At 47.6% G+C, this 26,167-nt stretch overlaps 1 protein-coding gene across 1 annotated transcript in view; it reads right to left on the bottom strand.

The window, feature by feature from the left end:
- The window catches only part of LOC149339919 (cysteine-rich venom protein AnHyalC-like), a 35,753-nt gene extending 13,104 nt beyond the window's left edge, over nt 1–22,649 (bottom strand). The window contains exons 1-3 of the mRNA XM_089548632.1: nt 22,404–22,649; nt 9,185–9,510; nt 1,170–1,257 (exon numbers count right to left, since the gene is read on the bottom strand). Of these exons, the coding sequence (XP_089404758.1) occupies nt 1,170–1,257; nt 9,185–9,481 (385 nt within the window). The 5' untranslated portion in view covers nt 9,482–9,510; nt 22,404–22,649. The remainder of the gene's footprint in view (nt 1–1,169; nt 1,258–9,184; nt 9,511–22,403) is intronic.
- Between the last annotated feature and the right edge of the window lie 3,518 nt (nt 22,650–26,167).

The raw sequence follows: 26,167 nt of genomic DNA, 5'->3' as shown, positions 1-26,167 counted from the left end.
TGTACGAAGGCTATAGGTAGAGCCACAGAACAGCCTTGCAACAACCTCCAGTATGAAGGGAGTCATTGTGGGCAACAAGGGCAATGCTGCCCCACAGCTGTGACCAGCTGGCGAAAATCACATTTCTCCAACCCTACTGTTCATTTTTTTTTCCTCGACGAGTACCATTGCATCTTTCGCGGACTGTTTACTTTCCTCCTTTCATTATTTCAATGATCGTGAAAACTATGCTATATCAACGTTAAACGCTCAGTACGCCATCAGTCAAAAATGAAACGCGCAGGGCATACTACCCTGCGAACAGCCAAGAGGGTCACGGTGGAGGAGAGGCTAAACATAATCCGTATTGGTTATGTCACAGTCTTTCACTAAAGGCCTGTCTTAGAGCAAGCTTCATCAACATGTGCACTGATTGATTTTGAGATTGTTTTTGAAGTATTATGCTCACGTTTTACTGTGCACAGTAGTACTTACAGCATACTTCACTGGATGCAGTTTTTTCTTTTGTTAACCGAGGCTAATAAATTTCCTCAACCTGCACCACCGAGGCATCGGTCGCGGAGTATAACAGCAAGAATGTGCGTGAATAAAACAAGAGCCAAGAGGGAACGTCATACGCAATGGTCTACTGCTGGAAAGTAGTTTCGCGCACTAAGAGTTAGGAGAAATCGTGCTGCCAAGTTTACTCCAGTCGCTAATCTCCGCAGTACCGGTTCAACCTCGCATTGAGACAAGCTTATTTGTACCATAAAGAGGAGAGTCGGATTGAAATGCTTGCTCTAACAAATAACAGTGTTTGAACGTTTTTGCATTTATCTTAGCTCAAGTCTGCGAACTAGATGAACTCTACTTTTTACTGTATCTTAGCCAGGTAGCGTTGACTAGACCGCAGACAGAATCAAGTGGAACGCTTTCTCGCATGCAGTGATCAGATAAAGCACTGTCATGAGCAATATGAAAGCGAAAAAAGTATAAGCATGCATTTATTCATTACTCCATGATGATGTACAACAAGAATTTTCTTTATTTTCTACTAGTTTTCCAAATGGCAAATAATACCAAAAGTCATTCTAAAATCCAAGGTAGAAAACCCAGAAAAATAGAAATTTTGCGCAAAAACTTTGTTTCCTGTCATACAGCTCACGACTGCATGTCGTAGGCCCACCTACCTAGTGACCGGCAAGCAGCGCAGTCATGTTCAAACTGGCATTGGTTGGCATGCGCCTGGGCCAGCTTCGCCAGGTCGTCATCCCACTCCTGCATAAGAGAGGGCGGCAAAATGTCAGATACATGGCGCAGTTGAACTGAAACAGTAATCACACGGCGGACACACAAATACCTGGGTACAGCTACCACGAACTAACCATAAAGAAGCCAGGAAGTAAATCTTCAAGTCATCGGCCTCATGAAAGCGGAGTGTTATCAGCTTCACTTTCAAAAACTGCCCTATTTTCTCTCCGCTATGCACAAGAGAATCAAGCTCGCTTCATGTTCCCTTGTGGAACTGCACCATAGCGAGAGTGGCGTGGGCCATTTTAGGTACCTTTAACAAGTGTTTGAAAAGAGAAGCGAAAGTAAGGATAAACATTTTTTTTTTCCTTTTCCTCTCACTATAAACCCTACCTGCCAATGCAGCTGTGGGTAGAGTATTCGGCTCGACACACAATGATTGAATACTAAAGGTAAACGTTGGAAAAAAAAAACTGAATATAAGTAACTACGAATAATCACCTTCACGTGATTCTATCCCCGCAGCGCCAGTCCGAACATGCCGCAGTTATCTATAATCGAGCCATCCAACTCGCGCAGCATAAAAGAAATTGCGAACGAACAGCACTCACTCGTTCGCTCAATGTCACGAGAAAGACGGAAGGCGAAAATACTGTTTACGCGCTCTCAGCGGCCATTAAACGCACTGAAAAGAATCGCATTAAACAGACCATCCCTCCGACGCAGATAAGATGTGACAGGCTTTTCTTCAACGTCAGCCGCTATTTACCATTCGAGCAGCCTGCAGAGGTCGGCATCGCTTTTGGCACAACCATCCAGAGGGGCGTTTTTGCCGGGAACCACCGCCGACTCGCACGATCGCGAGGTCAACCGAATCAAAAGATCCCCGCCCCTACTCGGTGGGAGTCACGCGCCCGTCTTTCAAGGCCACGAAGCCTACATAGGATCCTTGGCAGAGAACGGACTATAGCATATGTGCAAGTGTTTGCACCTTGTTTTACATGCTTCCGGAACAGCGCACTTGTGGCGGGTACCGAGAAAGCGCCCTTCTCCTGAACCCCATTGGTCACACTTGCAATGGATAGTGCGTACCGCTCTTCTTTGCAAGGCTACTCGACTGAGGCGTAGGGCCCGCGAAAATTTTGCCCTTCAGGTCATCCTCAACGTTCCCCAGCAAGCGCGCTTCTCGTGATCACATAATAAAGCTCTCTTTCACTCTTGACCGACGCGAGAGAGAGAAGGACGCAGGAATACGAAACAAGCACCGTCTTGGTGGTGAGCAACAATCTCTGCTAGAGCTGCTCGCTTGGAGCAAATGAGTGCGATTAATGCTGCTTGCTGAACAGCAAGCGCACACATGTAACGTACAGGAACAGCAACAAATGCGCTTTATAGTCTTGAGTTGGGTGGAACCTAAATTTGCGCGTCAAGCTACTACCTGTTTCAGAGCGTACTGCGACGCAACGTGGATTTTTTTTTTTTTTTCACCGTAGAGCGCTACGAACAGAGTTGACAGTCTTCAGACGCTCTGGAGGTTTTGGCTTGCCCTGGCGCCATTGTTACTCGCAGCGTTCTTTGGAGCGATGCTGGAAAGAGGGGTCGACGCATGATCTTAGAGGAAGGATGCCACAACGCATCGAAATATATAAATCACTATGCAGCTACGGGGCATCCGTTAAAACAGTGAACACATTCGCAATAATTAATTACAGTATCATCATTGCCAAGAGGCAATAATCAGCTAGCTTATTAATATTGCCTGTAGTGGTACTGAGAAGAGTACTGCAGGCCTAGGCATGCAGCGGCGAAATTTTTAGGTTCTGCATTATGTCAAGTTTTTCTCCTGCGATTGCATTCTATACTCAACACCTCCCACGTCGACAGGCAGATACGAGCTATAGCGGACTCACTGCATAGCTCCGGCCAGTGACGATTGCTCAAAAAGGGTAAAATAAAATAGAAATTAGCCTAGAAATTAAGTACACCTATGGCACGCGCCCAAGGGTTCCTCAAAACACCGCACCCGCTCTTCTCCACTTTCCAAGCTCGGTACATTCGTCACACCTAGAAGAGATGAACCTGGACAAATTACGATGTCCAAGCCATAATGTGGTTGCGCACGGAAAACCATGGGCATCCATGACAACATGCGTGCTAATAAGTGCAGCCAACAGGTCCGCGCATGAAGATTGCAACATATCCGCTAAGACGCCAGTAACTAACCGCAGACAGACGTACACCTTACCGCCAAGAGTCGCTATTTCTTCCTTTTCTCTTTTCGGGCCCCCACCAGGACTTCCGCTCTGGAAATTCCCACCAACAGGGTCGACATCCCTGTAGCGCAGACACGGAATGGTCGACGCGCAGTCTACATACTGGGTGTGCTTTTCGACAAGAAGGTTATGCAGCCTTTCCGGAACCAGAGAGCGATAACGCGAGTGTTTGCACGAGACACGGACGAGGCATGGGTTCTCGTCTGAGTGAACATTCCTGCGTTACAACTGCCAGCCTAGCGCTTCCGGGATAAACTGACAGAGGTGTTTCTTCTCTCTAGTCTACAGAGACACTTCGTTTGCGTCTCAGCATTGCTCGTTAGAAGCTTCAATCTTATCCATGCTAACAGAGCGGACGGCACTATCTATGCCTGTACTTTCCCGATGTTCTGCCGGTTTTTCATGCTATTTACGCAGTTCTGTGCATTAGTAACCGCAGTGAGGCAAGTGTGAACTCGTCCCAAGGTCCCATTCGTGTCTACAGCGGAAGCCTGACTGTGCCGTTGGGCTTCCAAGCGGAGGGAAACGCCCAATACTAATTAATGCCGTTTGGTTCGCTTAAATTTTAGTGCCATGTGAACAACTTTGACCAAGACAAAAGTTCTCACTCACTTTCTCGCTGCTGGAATCCTTTGTCAAGGAGCACGCACCAACTGCATAAATTAATGTATCCCTCTCCACCCCCCCCCCCCCCCCCCCCCGCCTCTCTCTATCTCTGGATTTTGCCACTGAGCGCCATCCACTCGGACCAAAGCTCGAACTACCACAGTTAATAAAACCTTAACTCATAGCCTCATTATCCTTTATCCAACGAGTTTGCTATCTGTATTCAACGTGCTAGGATTACTGCGAAGTAGCAACATTGCGGTTCGCTGGCGCAGTGAGCTGCTATATTTGAAGTTTGGGGGCTCCGCGCGCACTTAAAAGCAACTGCGTGCACGTACGCACACGCGCAGACACCGCGCGCACGCGTTGATCTTCGGATTGGTAGAATGGCGTATCATGACCCAAGGCTGCGTCCTTACGACCTTGGCCAATGCGAGAGTGATAATCGCACATTCCTCCTATCGTGTTGTTGCATCACCGCGGGCTACTATCGGGCCGATTGTAAGAAAGCGGTCTCTTACGACGCAATTATATTGCTGGTGCGAAAGATAGGCACTAATCAGCGAGGTACTATTTTGCCTTTTTATACGGGTCGCTTCGGCATACGGTAGCAGTCCCACGACACTCTTGCTAATGGCAGAGTAAAGACACGTGCGAGAGGGAGAGAATGATATGCACAGTAAGCTTTGGAAATGCCCCTCTTTCTCGCACCTACTTCGAGCAAAGGTATTCTGTTCTTTCCTACATTATGCTGCAGCCCGTGCTATAGCGTGCGCGGAGATTTTTTTTTCCTTGCTCTGCGTTGTACTGAAATTTCCAGTACAATGTGTGCTCATTTTTGTGCTTCGGAATGTGTTATGTACAGAAAGTGTAATTAATGGTAGTTTAATTTGCTCTACCATTTTGTTTGGCGTATTAGTTCGTTCACATCAAGCCTGCTCTTTCCTCATGATGCACAAGACAATTTCTCAAAATGCCGGTCTGCATGAGAATAGCGTAGAAGGGAAAACAATTTTAAGCCAAAGTGTTGCTGTTACGAAAATCGGTGCGAAACTAATCACAGAAGTAATGTGTAATCCCAATAGTAGAACCCACGCTTACTTCTAAGAAACAGCAGAGTATCATTTCATCTAAAATACTGCATTTTCCCCAGTTACTTCCTGGAAAGGGAAGTCTTGATGAGAGCGTTAACTTCAAAAGCTGAGTCCCATCACGCGCGGTTATATTATTCCTATATCCAAAAGCCGCGAAATGACATCAAATAATACATCAGAATGCTACGTTCCGATTCGCCTCAGCAAATCTTGCCTTTAGTAGAGTGCGAACGTTTCAAGGTGTGAACAGGCTGCTTTTTGAATTGCAATGCCTTTGCTTTCCGACATTGCGCCGCACCGGGCAGTAGCGGGATCTAAAGAAAGAAGCGTAACGTTCAAGCGACAGACTTACGGCTCTCATTCTTTAACTTTTTCGTTCCAATCAGCATCCAGGTCAGAATTACCACTCTGTAAACCCCTGTTATTAAATATACAGGTGTCACTCTACCTTTCGTTTACTTTTTGTGCTAGCGGCCGGCGCATACCAAATAAAAAGTTCCCTTTTTCAAAACGAAGAACTAAAACAGCATAGCGAACATGTTCCTTTTCATAACGTCATCTTGGTTCAGCAAAGCCAGATCAAGCAAGAAATCAATGCCACCGTCTCTCAAGACTGCCCAATGTGCGACCGTCTCTATCTAACATCTTTTCATTGAGGCTTTGACCACGGCATCTTTTTGAACAGAAGTCATTCGCGCTTCGTCCGCGCGACTATGAGAGTACACAAGCTTTCATTCACTGGTAATCATTTCGCGTGGTTTCACCTCGCGTCCATGCGAGATCCAACGCACGACGGCTGTTCCCTTAGACGCCAGCTAGAATAAACCTCGAAGTGAGCGAAGGCATTTGCGACAAGCATTGCAACAATGCCACGCGACCAGTTGGAAATGTGTCATCGTTCACCCTCGTTGCCCAAGGCTCAGCGCCGATTCGGCGCGCGCGAGACTACGTAAACGCTGCGCACTGTCACCACACAACGTCAGCGCTCCTGAGAACAGATTATGGTTCCCCGCGCTAAAATCCCCCCTGAGAGAGAAAGTACGCGGGAGTGTCCGCGTATTGAAAATGTGGGGGCGGACGCATCTGGGCAGCAGACAGGCGTGTCAAGGTCGACTTGCCTCACAACGCGCATTGTGCGTGGAGCGCAATACCCCAGGAGGAAATTGAACTGTGGGCTTCGTCGTAGGATGAAGTCGTGCTCTGGCGACTCGACGCTGCATACGCAGCGCTGCTTGAGCTCACATGCTTTCGAACGCACGGTTGGGGGAACCAATTTTGGACTGTCGAGAGTTGAGTGCTGCGCAAATTGTGTTGCTCAATAATCGGTACTTTTGTGATCATCAGGGCGTTGCTCTTCGATTATTGTATGCATGTATGCAGGTTTTGAAGCGTTGCCTCGCTAAAGCTTCTCAGTGACTCAGTCGTGAAGTTTCAGTAGGCGATATATAGTAATGGGAGCAACGAGGAAAAAGTGGTACAGGATGAGAAGAAGCTTTTTAATACACTCATCACGACGTCTCTAGTCACTGACACGAAATAAAAAAGTTGTGCAGCAGTTTCATGCTTCATCTCTTTTTGCATTTCGCAGCTTAACATCAAAAAAAAATATTTAGCTCTTCATTTTTATGCAGCCCTATTCGACTACTCCCCATTACCCAACTGTAGATTGTGCCGACGCAGTTTACTCGTAACAAAAACGCGGGCAGTGTGAAACACCGAGTCTTCGCACCGATTGCACTACGGCACCTAAGAACGCAACAGATACTTCATATTGGAACTGAAACGCAAGGCAACGCGAAAGCATTGTTTTTGTGTCCCCATGTAAAGTAATATTTCCTTTGACCATTGAATCTCAGCTTTGTATACATTGCACGCTTTAAGGGGGTATCAGTGAACAAGCATGATTACGACTATGCTAATGAACAGCCATGCTAATAACTATGCTGATGAACGGCAGCGGTGATACTGCACCTAAATAGGTGCTGCACTTTTGCCTTTTTTAGTAATTTAAAACTGTTGACTTTCAAAAACTAGCGCCTTTACGCCATTCCTGCATACCTCACATTTTATATTATCATGCACTCTGTATGACGTCATCGGCTTGATTAACTGCCAATGACTCACCTCAATCATTTATTCATTCCGTGAAAACAGGAAAACGGCTATCAGATCTTTTCCTACATCTGCTCTGTGTCACATCAGGTTCATTCTTGTCAACTACATTGGAATAAAAACTGACAACTCATTTGGCTCTCTGGGGAGTACAGTCCCGAAACAAAATTTATTGAAAGCGGTTTCACGGAGAAAAAAAAAATTCTTCGGTTTCCTCTCAATCCAGCCAGCTGGCATTCATTCCAGCGGACACAGCATGCATGTCTTTGTACATCTGGACTTTTTAGTGAACAGGCTTGAAAGATCGCGCAAAACTTTCTGCCATTGTCGTAAGAGATGGGCGCAACACTCTAGACTACGTGCGTGAGCTGCGATGGCTAGTGCTCGTTGAGAGCTTCATAAATATCTTAGCAATTTAATGTAAAGCATACAAGTGAAAGGAAAAAGAGGTGCTCGTTTGGCATAGATGACGGAATCCAACAGCCTTAGTAACCAAGGAGCATAGGGAATATCTTTTTTTTAATATTTAGTTTTTCATTATTGGGATAGGAATAACAGCAGAAGAAAAAACATTCATATGCCGCAGGGGGGATCCGAACACAAACCTTGAGAGTTCACCAGCTCCACCCTCGTCCATAGCGGCGGACGTAGTACGTCCTGTATTACCACGAGTGCCACGTGGGAACGTGTTCGAATGGTGAGGGCGGAAGCTGTGCCAGAATTCGGACGTTTTGGGTTCGGATCACACCGGCGGCATGGGGTTGTTTTCTTTGTGCTTTTATTATTCTCCCATTGATGAAAAACTACAAATTAAAAAGAAACATCCCCTATGCTCCTTGGTTTCGGTGGCTGTTGGCTTCCGTCATGTTAACATTAAATTGCACTTTAAAGGTTGTCATCCCGCCACGCAAAACCGAATTGTGGTGACAAGGACGACTGAAAGGTTTTCCACATCGATGGCGAGCATTTAATGTCTACTTGTAAACATTACCGTATATAATACCTCAGACAATGAAGTAACAGGAAATGGAAAAAACAAATTGTTTTCAGATAGAGGCAAACGGGCCACTATTTGAACACTATAGACCAAGTAATACACCAGATGGCTGAAAATAGGCACAGGCAGCAATCTAGCCGTACATTCCAAGGACTGCATTTGAAAAAACTGCACACCTATCCTGGACAGACACGCGTATCCGAAAGAAATACAACATTAAAAAAGAAAAAGAAATCATCGAAGCGCTAACTATTCAGCGGAGAGGCCAAAGCTGCGTTAGCAAACCATCCGTTAGACTGCCTGACAAACAAATACGTTCTCTCCTTTTGACTTGTGTAAAACGCCTGCAATGATTGCATCTTCTGTAGTCGAGATTTCGACGGCATAACGTCTGGTCACGAATCATGGCTTGATGAGATTCGCTGATCACTGACCATGGTCAAACACGAATGATGTTTCGGGAGCGCTATAGCTCCCTTGTGCACAGATTCTGAACAAGGCAGCCGTAGTGCTCCCGAAACATCATTGAATGAATCTCATCATTACACCTTCCGTATCAGGATCGCCTACAGTTTTTTTGTGTTTTTTCTTGTTTACATACCTTTCCAGCTATATTTATTTCGCTTCTGATGGTATAAAAGCTAGTTGCTAGTCCGCGCGTTGTGCCGTCGTGTTTTCTCATCCCGTGTTTCTGTACGGCTTTTTTTATCTTTAAAAATCACTAAACGACCGACCGGACCACACCATTAAAGATCAAATCGCACGACTATATCGTGGAGGGGGCTCCGCTTCTGCTGATGCAGCGCGAAAGACTACGGTCGCAGAATTCAGGCCGCGTTTCCGCGGCAACGTTCCGCTCCTTATCCACTCACCATCTCGAGCATGTTGGACGCGGGGGGCATGTGCGTCTCGTTTCCGCCAGCGATGAAGCTGCGGTAGTGGTTGTGCAGCTTGAGGATGAGCTGCTTGACGCTGTCGTCGATGCCCGCCACCTGGATGGCGCACGCGGGCTCCTGCCTGCACATGGTGTGGTTCTGGTGGTAGCGTAGATACGTCTCGCTGCAATTGCCTGTGGCTGCTGCGACAGCACCCGACCCATCCCGGAAGGCCAGCAGCCACGGAAGCAGCAGCAGGAACCCTTGCAGTGGTAGCCGCATGGCGCGCATCATCGGAGTGTTCCTTGTCTACTGTGCTTCGGCTGCAGAAAAAAAAAAAAAGTCATCGCAGCGGCACAACGCTATAGTGCCTTGGTCTGTGTTTACCACTGCTGCATTTCAACGCAACCTCCGACCATCATTCCCTATTATTTAGGTGTCGTTGCAATAGGAGATGAGAAGATCATTTCACCCTACATTTATACTAAAAAAAAAGAACAGTGAAATAGTGGTTGATATTTATATCGGTTTCACCTCCCTAATCGGTGGCTTATTGTTGGATAAGTCGGTTCACTGAACGGTAAGCTTTTTCGTGACTGTACTGAGAGCGTTCATTAAGTAAGAAAGTGCACAGCAGCTAAATATTAGCGACCATGACAGCAAAATAAATTACCTACGCTTACAGGAAAATATTCTGACCACAGTGGTAAAACGCATATTTACTTAAGCACAGTACCTTGAGGCTCGGAAACGTTGAGGGTGGGCAGGCCAACAGTAAAAAAAAAAAAAGAAAAAGACAAACAAAACTTTAAATGCACGTAGTAGCAGAAATGCTGTAATGCAGTCAATTGAATTTACAGCAAGATAGAACATAAGAATCACGTAGAACAGAAATAATACATTGGTGCCTTATCCTTTTAAAAAGTGTTTTTTTTTAATTCAAAACTCAATTGTTTCTGCAGTTGTCACAGTGCGCGATGATTTAGCTTTCGCGTCGGGAACAGCTGCATACGACAAAAACAATAAGCGGGCCTAGAAGGGCTGGCAGATGAGGAGGACCTTTTGGGAAATAAAACATCGGCTCAACGCTGCAGTTCACGCGGCCGCCGGTGCTTAGGCTTGTCTCTCGCAAGGGAACGTGCTCATAATTCGGCTCGCAGCCAGAGAGAGAGAGTCGATAAGATAGTGTGCCGACTACGATTGCAGCGGAACTTGGCTTTCGATGTTGCGTTTGCAAAATCTTTGCCTGTTTTCGAAGCTTCCTTAACGATGTGAAATAAAGGTGTTGCCCACAGAATAAAGTAACATGCAATAGGGAACTAAATGAGTGCCTACTTCAGTCCAGCTACAGGACACACTTGCTGCTCTGTAGTCAAAAAATCCTGTGTGTGACGTCTGTGATGGTCTGCGATCTACACGAAACCTTGACCGAGGCTTGGAAAAACATAGGTATCGTTTCAAGCCCACTGAAAAGCCCTCATTGCTCAGCGCAAGCTGTTCCTCGAATGCTGGGCATAGCAATGCAGAGAATATAACTGTCTAAGTTCTGAAAAAAAAAAAAAAAAACTCACTAACACACACTGATGACCCGTTCGAGCTCCCCCCTAAGAAGTTCGGTTCCGTTACTCACATGAGCGGTCGCTTCACTGCTTCTGACGCGCTGAACGGGCCTAATATTGCCCTCGTTTGCTCTTATCTCTAAGCCTCAGCAATGCGGCAACAGCCAAAAGTGACGCGCTCGCAGTCATGCTGATACGAGGCACACATTTCTACGCCGAGGAGTCGACAGAGGAGATAGTACGTTGTTGACGTAGCAGAACAAGTACAACAAAATATATACGTTTTCCTTGCCCCACAATCGATACTGGAGAAGCTTCTGCATCTTACACCTGTGACTTGACACGCGTGCACGTTTGTGCGTGTACAGGAGACACTGTGTGCTCATAGTATAAGTTAACAAAAAGGTGTAATTGGCACGTCCTTAAACTAAGTGAGCTTACTCATATCCGCTCAAAGATGTGAGTAAGCCTAAATAGTTTAGCGTTATGAGCAACGCTGTGAAAGTGTGCGAGTCATACCTCCGATCTATCGATCACCGAATTTTTATCTCACCTACGCTCACTTTGAGCTTTATGGTAACATCGTAGGCACGGAGTTATTCCGAGTCACAGGCTAATAGAGCTCTGCCTCTTCTATGCTATAAAGCAAGTAAACGCTACACGTTCGAAATTTCGCAGAATACTGGTGGTCTAAGAAATTGGTATGCGACAACATTCTACATTTTAATTACGTTTTATTTACATCACGAAGATTTCCCGTCCAGTGCGCAGTCTATCCACTGCACAAGTACGAACACTATGACCTTCTAACCCCCTTTAGGTGTTTAATAAATATTCGAAGGTGCGGCATGTGCACACGGGTAGTGTTCGGTGACGCCGTTGCTCACGGACACACAACGCTTCTTAATATCTGCTGCCAAAAGTTTGATGAGAACAGAACATCGCGTTCCGTTTACTCGAATGCGCAACTGTGCTCTGCGCGTATACATTGTTTAGCGTCCCATCCAAATGTCTGCAACCCACGCACTCTAAGAGTGTCGGTCCCGTGCACTTGCACTAGGTACGGTTACCAAAAGTTATGGCATTTGGAGACTCATGTAAAACTAAAAGTTTATGTTGTCACGGCTGTAGGCTTGGACAAAAATGATAAAGTGCGGTGCTTGTGCGTGGTGGACAAGGAGGACCAAGGGTATATCTTTTATCCTACGCTCGCACAATTCTTCTGCTTAGTTTTGGGGCACGATGAACTTTGAAAATTATGTGAGTTGCACCAAGCCACCGCCCCTACAGATGACACCCGATTGCTACTTGACATGAAGATTAAGTACACGCAGATTTGCGATCTTGTGGAAGGGAAATATAAATGGGAGTGCGCATGGGGGGGGGGGGGGGGTACATTTGGAAGATACGAAAAGCGGCGCGATTGTCCGCTCAAAGTGACGACTGAAAAAGGAAAGGGGGGGTGGACAGAAAGGGAAACGAAAGCAGGGAAAAAAAACAATCACTGAAAGTAGAGGAAGAGGCAACGCCCGACACTGGGTGTGCTTAGCCGAGCCAAAGAAAATGAGCTTTAGGCCTTGGTGTCGAAACACACTAAGCGTCACGTCAAGCCGTCGTCCACTAAAAGACCAATTCACGCAGGTATCTCTGCGCAATTAAGCAATTTGCAGAGCCTATTTTCTCCGCAGTTCAGAAGCGCGTGTTGTGTATAATTTGTCGCATCAGCCAACACTTGCGACAGTTTTTATAGAAGCCAATAGCATCTATAAAAACACAGCCTTGCATGTGCGTTCTTGTGCATATTTGTGCGCGCATGTACGCATTGTGCGTGTGTGTTTGCATGTGCGTGTGCAAATCTGTATACAAAGGTTTCCACCGCAGTAACGCCAGGTGGACATGAGCTTTTTATTTGGATTCCATTGTGCTACCGCGTTGAACAGCGACCGCTAACTGACGGAAGTCCCACTGGACGGGGGTAAGAATAAAAGAAAAGGAGCGTGCGATAGTGCCCAAGCAAAAGGTAAAAAAGAGAGGGGCTGCAGTCATGTTGTGATTCTTGCCAAGGGGGCCGCTAGTAAAGGCTATATTGTTCTAGAAAGTCTCAAATTCTCTTTTCAGCAAAGTAAGTTTGTACCATGTGGCTAACGTACCTGCGGTTGGCGAAGGCGCCACAAATAAAGGAATTCGCTTGACTCTCATGTTGCACTAGTAAGAACGGATAGCTTTAGGTATGCCCAAATACCATAGAAAATAAGAGGCTGTATCTTCGTTCGATTTGTTGGAGCGAAAATATCGCATGAATTCGCAGATAGTTCTTTCTCCTCTGTGCACCAAGCCTCACAGTCGAAGCGATGGTCCCAAAACATGGAAATTTTTACTTGCTCTGAAGTATGAATACGCCAAGAATTAAATAGCGCAAAAAATTTTGCCGCGATTCGGCGCGATCCAAAATTTAAATTATGAAGTGACATTACAAGCTCGAAACAAGACTCAAAATTTCCGAGCGCACGAGAACGAAGCGAGGACTGACAGAAAGGACACACACCACAAAGCGCCATTTCTGTCAGTCCTCGTTTCGTTCTCGTGCGCTCGGAAATTTTGAGATGTGTAACGAACTAGCCAACCAGTTCGTCCGAAGCGAGACGCTCCGTGGTTAAGTCCGGCGTTTCGAGCATAAATGTCCATTGTATAAAAGTAATAAGCTATAAAACTAAGTAGTTAACTATTAATAATACAACCTTTTCTGGTGTCTCACAAGTCCGTAACTTTTGAGCCGCAGAAGACAACTGCGCTGCAACACTGGGTACCAGGACTAATGACAACTAGTTCCGCGGTGCATCAATTGTTGTAACCCTGCTCCCCTCCCCTTCAAATAAAAAAAATATATGAGAGTGTTATGCAGCGCGTGAGAAGTGAGCAGGAAGTGACTAAAGAGCGCGTGATGGGTTCGTTGTGAAGTAACCGAAAAGGCTCCTGTGCGCCATCTAATGGGTTTCAAAACAACTATTTGCAAGCATTCCATTACTCCGCAGTGCGCCACTGCAGAAGCCGCCAGTCGAACTCTATACTTTTCATTTCCAAATAACTCTGTACATAATGATAGGCCTCGGTGTCGGAAAACCATTCAAGCCGCCGCGACACCCCCACACAGCACGTCAGCCGTGGCGTAGCGTTTCCGTTCACCTATCACCATCAGCCGGGCTGGCAGGTTCTTGTGTAACGATAGCGTCCACGGATGACACACGCCCACACGGTCGAGCATAATGGCAAGGGCCGGCTTCCGCCCGTGTCGTTTGCATGAGACACTCCTGCCCGCAAAGCCCAGCTGAGTAATTCATGCCGGACAGAGAGGCGATCAGAGGGCAAAAATCCCCCGCCATGATCGAACTTCGTAAATACAACTACGCCCTGCCTATTGCGTATCACTACAGCAAGAAATGAGAGAACGAAAGAAAAAAAAATGACGGCCGACATTGGTTTTCGCTTTGGCTTTTGGTCCAGGCTCGGTTTCTAAGGTCTAGCAGGCTTAGACAAAGGTTGGTGAAATCGAATTTCAGCTCCGCCTTGAGGGTATGACACGAGAGGTTAATGCATTAATACCCATATATGCGGAATTCGTCATCCTCTACTTCACAATCATAGGTCGCTGGGAGTTATCATACCACTCCTGCTGCTGTGGTGCAGCGGCTAAGCAATGCGCCACTGCCCTACGATGGCAGTTGCTGCCACCGGTTGGGCTTGTGAGCCCCAGGTTGCCCTTCCCGAACAACCTCTCGCAACTAATCTTTAGCTAAATTGCCATCTGCCATGGAGGGCAGTTGGCTCACATTCTGATGAGCAGGTTGCGATGACGTCACACGGTCACGTGACCTATGTGGACCACCTGCCACCTATGGGGCTACCTAGCAAGAGGCTTCGGACAAAAAAAAAATGGGCGAAGTCCCCTATTAGGGGCTATACGGCTAGCGCCCTAATTTTTTTACTCTGCCAGTGCTAACCGGTACACCTCCAACCATGTCAAGGCACCTTAGGCAATGCGAAGCACTTGCTGCGAAGACAGCCGCAATGCTACTGTAAAACGCGTTATAGGTCCACTCTAACAGAAAGTTCCAGTTTACATGGGGGCTGAGCAGGCTACCCAGGCAACAAGACAGCAGAAGCAGCGACATTTTTATCGGTCCTTGCAGCAAAGAGGACTCTGAGCGACCGAAACTGACAAGCAGACATCCTGTAACAGGCAGTGCGAGCCATGGCCACCTCTTTCCTTTCCAAAAGACTCAATATTTATGTCACAGAGCGGCACTCCTGCAGGTAGGCGCTGATAGATTCCTCCTCTACAGCTCGTAACGGGCAGCTTTCTCTTGAAAGTTTCTCGTTCATATAGCGGTGGTAGACAAGCCGCTGTATGGGCAGCTGCGTGGCCCTGGTGTTACGGTCGTATGTGACAAGGAGGCACAAAAGTTCAGTACGCACAATCATAGGAATTTAGTGCAAATCAGAAAAAGAAAAGACAGGGTAGGTTAAATCGGGAAGCACGCATGGCTCACTTAAGCCTGACGACTTTTACAGACTCCAGTCGGATCAGCGTTCGATCATTATCTCATAGGTTGCAATAACCCCCCCTCCGCGCGGGGGGATGCAAGGAGACCGAAAGGGTGTGAGCACTGGGGAGATTGCATGTGATCAGTGAGCAGGGGCGTTAAAACCGACCGCCTCTCCGTCTCGCACTTACACAGTATACTGTAACAATAGATGAGACCTTCTAGAAAGGCTGATATGTGCAATCAAGTTTTATGTTTCTCAATGAAAACCTTTCGCGATGGCTCAGCGTCTTTGGTGCTCGGATTCCGATCCCAAGGTTGCGGGTTCGATGCCAACCGCAGCGGCAGTGTTTCGGTAGGAGAGAAATACGTAAACCCCCGTGCGCTGCGCGATGTTAGCGCTTGTTAAAGAACCCTAAATCAATCGGGAGCCTTCCACTACGGCGTCGCTCATGGCCCATGCGTCATCGGGACGTTAAAACACAGAGTTTACAATTCATCTATGTAAATTACAAGAATGAAAGGGCCAAAAGAAGACCACAGCCCTAGTTTGTGGGCAGAGTGAGTCACACAATTTGTTTTCTTATCGCATTTTTCATCAGCTCCAAGGCGCCGCGGTGGCTCAGTGGTTACGGTGTTCGGCTGCTGACCCGAAGGACGCGGGTTCGATTCGGGCCGTGGTGGTTGCATTTAAATGCAGGCGAGAAGCTAGGCGCCCGTGTGCTGTGCGATGTCAGTGCATGTTAAAGAACCCCAGGTGGTCGAAATTATTCGGAGCCCTTCAATACGGCGTCGCTCATAGCCCGATTCGCTTTGGGACGTTGAATCCCAAACCATCCAGATCTATGTCGCACTCCCTTGTTTGCGTCTGTGCTTCCCTCGTCTTCCTTCTCATCTAGGATGAGTATACAGCTCGTGCAGCGTTGCAGGCAATGCCGTAAGGCTGTTTGTTGCTCCTTCCAGGCTATATAAGCCTGATTACTAAATGCGGGCAGGGAGACAACTGCACAGAGGGGCAGAGGACTGCTTCCGCGCGTGGCTATAGGGGATGAAAATAGACGCGTCCCGTCTGTGACCTGTAAACAACGAAACCTTGCATACTGTTCGCCATTGTTCGAAAGCAGCACGCGTCACATGTGCTCGGTGGAGCGTTGAAGAGCAGACCCGCCTTTGTGGCGCTGTCACTCGCTTCAGTTGTCTTGAACACAGCGCGGAAGGGCGCGCGGTGTTTTGGCTCCAATGAGTAAACACATTGTATACCTAGCGACAAACACACTGCGCATGCGTACACGATGAGATTCCAGAGTTAGCTTCGGGTGTGTCTTTATAGTGAGAATCAAAGCAAGCCACGCTTTTGCTGGTGTCACGGTCAATAAACGCGCAGTCAGTATTCTATCAATGGTCTCACAAGAAAGTCTAGAAAAGAACGAGAATGTTTATTGGTTCTGCCTTAAGGCCTGTACCTCCACAAGCTGGCCGGCCAGTGCTTAAAAAGTTAATCAAAGCGGCGTACTGGCCAGATGCATCATTGCATGCTTGCGACACACCTCTATGCAAAATCCCAGCCTCTTCTGCGACCTTGATCAAACACTGAGGTCGCACCGCGGTGTACGATGGATATTAGGCGCCACACTAGACGTAGGCCTGATGTGTACAAACTGTATAAGAAGAAACCCCTGGACGGTCGCAACATGGTGGTACCCGCTATCCACACCTTAGCTCCGAAAATTGAAAAAGAGCCGATTGTTCACCGAGGTCCCACCTGAAAGGCGAACGATGAACGATCGACCATATTGAGGCCAATTTCTCCGGCACGCGGTACGCGACGTAAACGCGTAGATTAACTTGCGCTGAATTGTAATTCGCCATCCTTTTTTCCGCTCGCCCTAGACTTCCCGGTATTATGAGTCTCCCATGCGAACTCGCATGATTACGCCGCCAGCTGAACAGCTAAGGAAGGAATCACTCCACTGCTGAGATATGTTCCCACCTCGAACAAGAACAGCGGCAACTGGCCGGTCGCTTATATATTCTTTCCAGAGGGAACAAGATAAGCTCAGTATGTTTCCGAACTAAGATAGCACGTATGGCTCAAGTTTGTACTTGTGACTTGAGCTTTTATTGATCAGAAGAACCAGTGAGTGGCCCTGGATGTTTAAGGCAAAAAGGCTGGGGCGGCGTTTGCAGTCGTAGCATTGAAATCACGCATGCCAAAAGTCTGAACATAGTGCAACGGCGTGGTCGGATTTGTGCTGCGTTGTTTAGGGCAGATCTATTAAGTTATTTTGCGTGCGTGGTAGAACCAAAAGGCCTTTATTTTCATTACCCGAGTTAAACACGCCTTTTTCTGAAGGTAGTTCTCACAGTGTGCACCTATGTGAATTCCGCAAAAGGGCAGTTATCTCTTTAAGGTGGAGCCCCAGTGATCCCTGTATTCAAAAACCATATATCTTTCATGTGTAAAACAGGAGGCTTATTCTACCGAGTAGAAGTTCAGAGCTGTTGCTTGGTATGCTTCGACTCAGAAAGGAGCTTAAGGAAACGGACAGAGACAAAAGGTAGACGCACACAGAGCGTCTGTGCGTGTCATTCTTATGTCCCTGTGAGAAGTATTGTTAGGACTATCAACCGTCTCGTTGCTGTCTTCATCGCTTGCTCCAGAGATTCAATATACTATTTTTTTTTTCAATTTCACCTTAAATATCATCGCAGGGGAGCTGGACACCCTGTAATTAATTTATAGCCTTCCAGCACTATGCCTAAGCTGATGAATAATTCATAAATGTGTTTCTAGAGGCCCGTGTACTTTGCGATGTCAGTGCACGTTAAAGAACCCGAGGTGGTCGGAATTTCTGGAGCCCTTCGCTACGGCGTCCCTCACAGCCCGAGTCGCTTTGGGACCTTGAACCCCCATAAACCAAACCAAATGTTTTTCTTGCATTGTTTTGTGTAAGGTAAATCAGTCACAGATCACGATTACTTGCATTTCGAAAAAGGGAAAGAGAGATATGATCTCATATGTAGACAAATCTACAGAGACGCGTTCCCGTAACATAACTCTGGTCTGTGCGAAGGGAAAAAGAAAGAGAACCAGCAGGAAAGGCTAGGACGACGGCATTCAAAGTGCGCGCGCGTGCTCATCGTAGGCACATTGATCGCATACCATGTATACATTTTTATTTTTCCCGTGTGGGAAAACCGGATGACGTGGAAGGAAATTGATGCAGCTAGATAATTACCTCGGCTGCCGAAAGAATATTCAGCAGCTTTTTTTCTTTCTTTCGTCACTGGCGTCTCCACCCGACTCTACACTCCTGGCTCTGACTTGCTCACCGACCCCTACCTTATACCGCGGTTATTGAACTAAGATGCCAACATCCTCTGAAGCACAGGAAATCTCACGGAACGAGTGAAATGCCGCAGGTGAGAACGGGAACAACTCACGGAAGTGGTTCTGTGAACAGGCTAATTAAATATTCGCATGTTTACCTTAGTGCTACGAGCGTTACCTTTTTATTTGCTTCATGCGTCACTGTAGCATACTCTATCCTGTATCAGCCGGTGAACATTAACGCTATTTGCTTCCCTTCTGTAATGAAATCTGTTCCCTTCGCTTTTCAAGACGAAACGAAAAAAAAAACGAAAAGAAAAGAAACGAAAAAAAGGCACCGACAAGGGTAAGGTCTGCATCCCAAGTAAACAACCTGCCATGTTTCTTCTCTTTTCATAATCGCCTCATGCTTCATCGCTACGCCAATTTCATTTTTGCTCATTCATACTAGAGATTTGTAGTGTCCGTCACTGAAGCATCTGATGGCCCCAGACAGACTAATTTCGGATGAATTACAGTTCGAAAAAAACACAACGGACGGACAGGAAGGCGTGAGCAGGCGTTCAACGTGTCTTCCTGTCCGTCGGTCTTATTTCGTTCCCACTACAATTCATAATGCCCTCTAAACCTTAATCAAGGAACCAAACTTTAGGTATTGATAGACTATTCTGCATGTGAAGAAAACCACTGCTTGTAACGGTGGTCTTAAACCCTGTCATAACCCTGTCGCTTGCAACCTTGAAGCGAGGTAGTCGCATCGCATGAGGAGGCCATCCCCTTCCTCGCTGCTGCATGCGTTTCCGCATCGCGAAATCATATCCGATATCATATGCTCTCGTTAGATTGCTTCGCCGCAAAGCAAAGCGATAGCACGACTTGCACATCGCGACTTGAACTGCCGTCCATATTACAGCCACTTTTTTTGCGTGTGCTGTGATGCAGGAAGGACTGTGCCTACCGAATGTGAGGCATCGCGCTTGACTAGAATGTACAGGTACGAAACCACAGTCACCATCGCGACACATGTGTGCTGCACCTATGCCGCCTGGCACCGGTGAATCACGCACACGTGTCCCCCGTGAATCCGCGTAGCGCTGCGTGTCCACCACATGCGGCAGGCTTAGGCAGCTGCCTGTCAGGACACGCAGCTTTTCTGCGAGGCTGCGGCCACGACGCTTCCTCGGCGTTTGACAACTCAATTACGCTGTGGGCAGCAGCCATCGTGTCGCCGGAAGCAGCGAACATTTTCTTGCATTGTGCACCGCCGCGTTGCGCCGACTTGCATGCGTCGGGACTACCGCGAAGGCCTATCTGGACACACGCATTGGCATAACAGTAGTCGAAAGCTGGTTGCAGTGCGCAGAAAGGGATCATCCTAGCCATAGGAATAAAGCTACCTGCCTATCGCGAACGGAAACCACTCAGGCTAGCTTTTTTAAATTTATATTCGATGCATTATTCACCACACTAGCTTTCCAAGCGTAAAAACTTACGCTGAAAATACCGAAACCCACATTCATATCAACGGCCGTCACTGTCACGACACTCGCTTCTTCAGCAAACACAAGGAAGCGAACAGAAAAGAAAAAAACATTAAGATAAATGGCCTTCGCACGTAGACAATTAATGATCTTGCAATTGTTAACACTGACCAAGCACGGCGCGCCACTTTCTAAACATGAATACGCCTATATGGGAGTAAAAAAAAAAAAGAATACAGCTTGCTCTCTGTTTACTCCTTCATGCTTAGAATGCGCCTCTTTGGAGGCGACCATCGAGCACCTCAGGTGCTAAACACTTCTTTCCAGCCACCGTCTCTGATCTGCCATATGCACGATTTGTCAGAACGAAGCTTTTCTGTGTGTGTGGTTCACAGCAATCAGCCAGTCCCTCGCTGGCTGCTCTCATCTGCGTTTGGGAGGCTTGGGAGACCCTACTGCGCTCCGAGGACCCGGCCAAGCAAGCCATCGCCACCGGCCGGGCTGCCAGCGTCATGAGCCTCCGGGACATGAACGTTTTTGAGTGCAGTGGGGCCGTGCGGGGGCCCAAAAACCAACGTGTCCAAAACTGCCTTGTTACAAATAAAGTTTTCATCATCATCATCTGCGTCAAATTAGTTCTTTCTTTATTTATTTCTTTTATACGAAATTTCTTTTTATACGAAGTAACCTGATTTCTAAAAAAGCGGAGTGTGCCGCTCTCAAAACACCCACACAAGCGCATACTAAAAGACAGTGAAAAAGCTGGCTACAGCGATGAAAGGAAACTGACGATGAAGCATAGCGCATGCAATGCACGCTCCGGCGGGAACAGGTGGGGTGCAGTCACGTGGTCTGGAGCCATGCTGCGTAACGCTTCTACACAAAAGCACGCGCCTCCATGGTCTACCGAATTCGCGCTTCTATAGTGGTGCTGACGACGTTGGCCGCTGAATTGACGCGACCGGATTCATGCCACATTTCGCGCGTAGTGCATATAGCGTGGACGCTCCAGGAAGTGGTGCCCAAGGGCGCTCGTAACAACGTGTCGAGCCACTGCGGTAAGACACGAACATGCCAACTATCGACTGATTGCTCCAGCTCGCTTGGCCACGTAATCGTGAGGCGTTGCAGCTACAGATGTGCTGCGTGCACGGACGCGCAATTACCTCTGCCGCAAATCAAGCCGGAATTATTACGGCTAGAACTAGTTGATTTACCTACTACTTAAAGGACAAGAATTGAAGCATGAACTGGACGCAAATGCCAGAGGAGTGACAGATGAAGCGAAGCACTACGTCCAGGTCCGTCTGCTCCTGCGCCACCTTTCTGCGATTAGCGGGAGTGTCGCACGCTGTGACCTTCTAATGAGTGCGCCTATACACGCTCGCGTGTTCGCACTAAGAGTGGACGAGCCTGTACATGCACGATCAGGTGTTGTTTCGAGCCCTAGACCATTGCGAAATGAAGCAAGTGTGCTAAACAGTAGGCCATTCAAGCTCTCTAGACAGGTGTGTGGACGACTGTACAACTAACCATTGGCAACCCTTGAATACAATTGCAGGTAATCAACGGAACGCTGAATGCGTGTCTTTTCGGTGTAGACAGTGTTAGCTGAAAGGCGATATCATCTGATGCCTTCGTTAATAATGCAAGTATGATTCTGCGGCTGACCGCAAGTGCAACATGAGATCGGATATCATAAGCGTGGGAAGTGAACAAAAATTTGTGGACACCGTTCGGCTAGACCTAAACGCAGGTTTGTTTGAGTATGCTTCACCCCTTTTCAGAACTTCGTATCTGCTTCCTGTGCCTACACGCATACAATGAAAATTTTCCTATGGTACCATCTTCCAAAATATCGCATTTTAATGATGCCAGTGAACGGCCACAAGTCGCTAACGACACAGCAATGAAAAATTGATTATCATTGAGTCTCTTCTCAAACCAAATGCTCTGAAATTACTGGAACTGCCTCTCAACATGACAAGAAATTTATGCATCCTACGTGATCCGTTTATCGTATATTCCCTTCACTTACGTATTTCTGCTCTATTTAGCTTCTATAATCGCCGATTTCCTGTATGCCCCACTCACGATGCAGTTCAAGAGAGGTCAAAATTCCAAAGAAAGCATATTCCTGTTGCAGCTATCCCTTTCATTTTGCACTTCAGACAAAATCAAGCGCAAAACGTTATTCTTATTTAGTAAATGGTGCAATATTGACACGCCAGTTAGCCCCTCTGACTCCGAATTCCGTCACACGGAGCGAGCATCGCTGTTTTCCTTTCGAACTAAGCGACTTACCGGCCAAACAGGAAGAAATAGCGGAGCTCGATTCCAGAGTAGCCTCGTCCCACTCAGCTCCCGAGCACAAGACACGCAGAGAAGGCGGCAGACCAGCAGCGTGCAAGAAGTGTCGACGTCCGACGCCGGAAGACAAACCAGGGCCACTCCAACGCTCGCGCACACGGTTGGCCTGCGGAGAGTTCGCTGGTCTAGCCAGGGAAGCAAAGCGCGTTCTGCACTCGCCGCTGAAGCGACGCCGGGTGTAGGTATATACATATTGTGGCGGCAGCGGGGAGAGGGTGAGCGGGGGCGTTCCCCAAGGTCATCGTGCACGCGCGTTTGCGTTACCGCGTAACCGGCTGGCTCGTCGCTTCTGCCGCCGCATCGGCTGCCTCTTCGAAGCCACGTCGATGATGCGACAGCGAACGGCCGAAAAAGCGTCGGCAGTACTTTCGACGCCCCGCTGCAGGAAGAGAGCCGACGACCAGAGCCCCGCCCAGAGTGAGCCCCCTGCGGGCAGGGGAACTGTCCGTCTTCGGCAAGACGAATGGCGCTTGTAGTCTCTAAGGTACGGAGCGGCACCACGACAATAGTCGCAGAGCCTTCGCAGCGTGTGAACCCGCGAGAATGATTCACGAAACGGCAGCGCTATCCAGCTATACAGGCCAGAATGCGCTCAGTCGAAGTAGGTGCTCTTCACTGTAGCTCTACATGTGCTGTCAGGACGACTCTGCATGGTTTCTCCGTCGCTAATGCGTGAACGAAATTTCCGGCGCGGTGTCTCATCACTGAGCCTGCATTTTGGATTTAGAGAACGAAATTTTAGTCTCGGTGCCTCACCGTTCATCCTGCATTTTGGTGGTGGCAAAATACTAAAAAAAAATGCCGTTTTGCTCAGTTTTCAGTACACATAAAAAAAAACCATAGACGACCTGTTTTAATTCAGGGATTTCAACAACGGTAACCCACACAGCTAATACTGCAGCTTTCACACGTGTAAACGTGTAAACACGTGGGAAACATGTCGGTGTGCGCTAAAGAAATAGCGCGGCTGAGTGCAGGTCAGGAGAAGGGGCGAAAAGAAAAGATGAGCGGCGCGGTTCGTTGCCCCTGACTGCTCGTCCTTGAGCCCTGTCATTATATCTGCGTGCATCTTACGCATGTCATGCTCCACGTGTCACAACGCTCTGTTACTTCGTTAGAGCCATAGCTACAGCCTGCACTCTTTAAAAGGCGACGTTGACCCTTTAAGCGCACTGCGCCGAGCGCCATGCCCAAGCGGACACACTGGGTTCCCCATGCTGCATTTCAGAGGCACAGGGTGCCCACTGTCAAGCACATGACCGCACCCTGTTTATAGCTCACCACTGATGTGGCATTCGCGCTTCGAGTGGTCGGAGTTATTTGCCATGCATATTACGAGCTGCTTATTCTAAGCAGCGTGGAGGAACTGTTAAAACTATGATCTTCATATGGGTAGTCTGTAGTTTCCCGCAACAGCCAACCCGGTCAGCGGAGTTTCTTCAACGCGTGCAGGACTGGATATGCACAGCCTACGTGAGAGTGTGGGACACTTTAACGTGCTAACGCGAGCGTCTTTTCACTGGCAGCGTAGGTTCCATCGTTGCTCTTGACCACGGAGTGCTCCAGGCACGTAGCCTGAAACATCTGTCAAAGATACAACTTTCGTGACAAAGGTCGTCGTCTACACTTCAGATGACGCCGAAGTCATGACGGTGGAATCCGTCGTGTAACTACATTTGCTTGAAGAGCTCGCAGCACTTTCCAGCAAGAGCAGCCGCATTCTTATGTCTTCATTTTCAATACGTTCCCGTCAAAAGATGCCCCAACTAGTTCGCCGCAACATCTTTAAATTCGAAAATGAACCACAAGATTTTTGCTTTCTGAACAGGAAAGAAAAGCAGATTATTGGGCTCGGGAATATTGTACGGACCGATGTAGCCGGCGAATTCAAGCATTGGGTGTCGAAAGCTGGACTATGTGGAACGTACTCTGCAGCACTTTTAAAATGGCGGGTGAATACTAGAGTACTCTCCAGCCAGCCCATATTTAAAGACCTCGTTCGGCTGTTTGTTATTTTTATGCATTCCATCCTTTTTCGTTATTCCCTTCGAGTGATCCAAGCCGCACGTTATAGCCTCTCGTTCCAGGTTCTTCGATAAATCGGCCTCAATCGCCTTGTCACTGGCACCCTCGCGCACAGCACTGGCAGCGAATGCTTGCGTGGCAGTGAGTTCCGCAAGGGGATCCTAGTGTACTACTTGCAAAGGCAAATGCACGTCGCTTTCCTCTGACGCACGCTACTGTTAGATTTTCTTTAACTATCGCTCTATAGCGGACAGCGAGCCGGAACTGCTGCAGCTGGTGCCTGATGCAAAGCGCGCGTGTTTTCAACGCTGGCGCTGCGGCATGCCTACAAGACGGCGCTGTTAATGCAAATGTCTTATCTAAAATTTAATGATGAAAAATTCTCACGACGCAAATTGTAGCTTGGAAGTTCACTAAAATGCAGGTGGGGAAAGCTGCACAGCTTACCAGTGATAAGATTTTGCTCCGACACATGGTACCAGAGCTGTTTCGTCATACTAGTCACCAAATTCCTCACCGGGCACAAGTTCCAAGATTCGGCGCTCCGAATAATAGAAAGCAAGGCGATGAGGTTAATGCACTCCTATGCCGTTTGCAGAACACGCATGAGTTCCCCAAGACTGCATATAACAAGACATGGAGGAGGAGAAGAAGAAGGAGGAACAACTTTTATTTAAAAAAAAAAAGGTCCCCAAGGGTGGGCTCCTAACCGTCCAAGAGTATACGGGTCTGGGCTTCACGGACAGTGCTGTCCACTAGCCATGTTTGGCCAGCTAGTTGAGCAGCTTGCAGAGCGGACTCCCATGAGGAAGGCTATAGGTTCGGACATAGAGAGAACGAAAAGTGGTCGCAAGTCAACAACACCTGACGACACAAATTCAATGGCACCTCCATCTGTTCACCATCAGAGACTAGCCACATGGCATGCCTTGTGGAACCGACAGGGTTCAAGAACTCTGCTTAAGACTATTTCATTTCTGTTCTTATAGTACTCTAAACTATTACGAGTCCAAGTAACCAACGTTGTATTCCGAAAGCCTACAAGCACAAGAGGAAATATGAAATGAGTGAGAATAGTGCCGTAGACGAGATAGCGTTGTTCCTTCTCTCGTAAAAGGCAACTTACTGGCACTAAGAACAAATAAGAAAAGAAATGGGTTTTTCTTCACATCGTACATGGAAAAGAATTACCTTCCGTTAAGCTCTAAAGACGCACTAGGCAAAGAGCTTTCCTTCGGGTAATGCTTTGCTTTATGATAAATAATGCACCACGTATACGACTGGTGGTACTAAGCACAACAATCCTCGTGACCGGCACTTAAACAACAAGCCAACCGGGCACGTGCAGATAAACGAGACTGAACCAGTCGCTATACTTCTGCTTCTGCCTGCGTTTGCATGGTGATGTCTGCACCAAGTATTTGTATATCACGCGATGAGCGCGCAGCTCTCAGGATCAGTGAGGTTTGTGCGTTTTGCAGATATGCACCCCAGAGGAGTTCTCTCACAGAACATTTAACGGCGCTTCCATGCAAACGCTGCCGCTGCCGGTGCAGTGCCTTCTGCTACAGTCTGTGTAACACTGTCTGTGTAATGCACGAGAAATGGTTAAACCGGCTCTTAACGTGGAGGAAAGTAGGTTTCACAGCGAAGCGAAAAACAGAGGCAGGGAG

This window comes from Amblyomma mixtum, chromosome 6, assembly GCF_055824585.1.
Source record: "Amblyomma mixtum isolate Tamu chromosome 6, ASM5582458v1, whole genome shotgun sequence".
Taxonomy (NCBI): domain Eukaryota; kingdom Metazoa; phylum Arthropoda; class Arachnida; order Ixodida; family Ixodidae; genus Amblyomma; species Amblyomma mixtum.
This window is presented reverse-complemented; position numbering and strand designations above follow the sequence as displayed.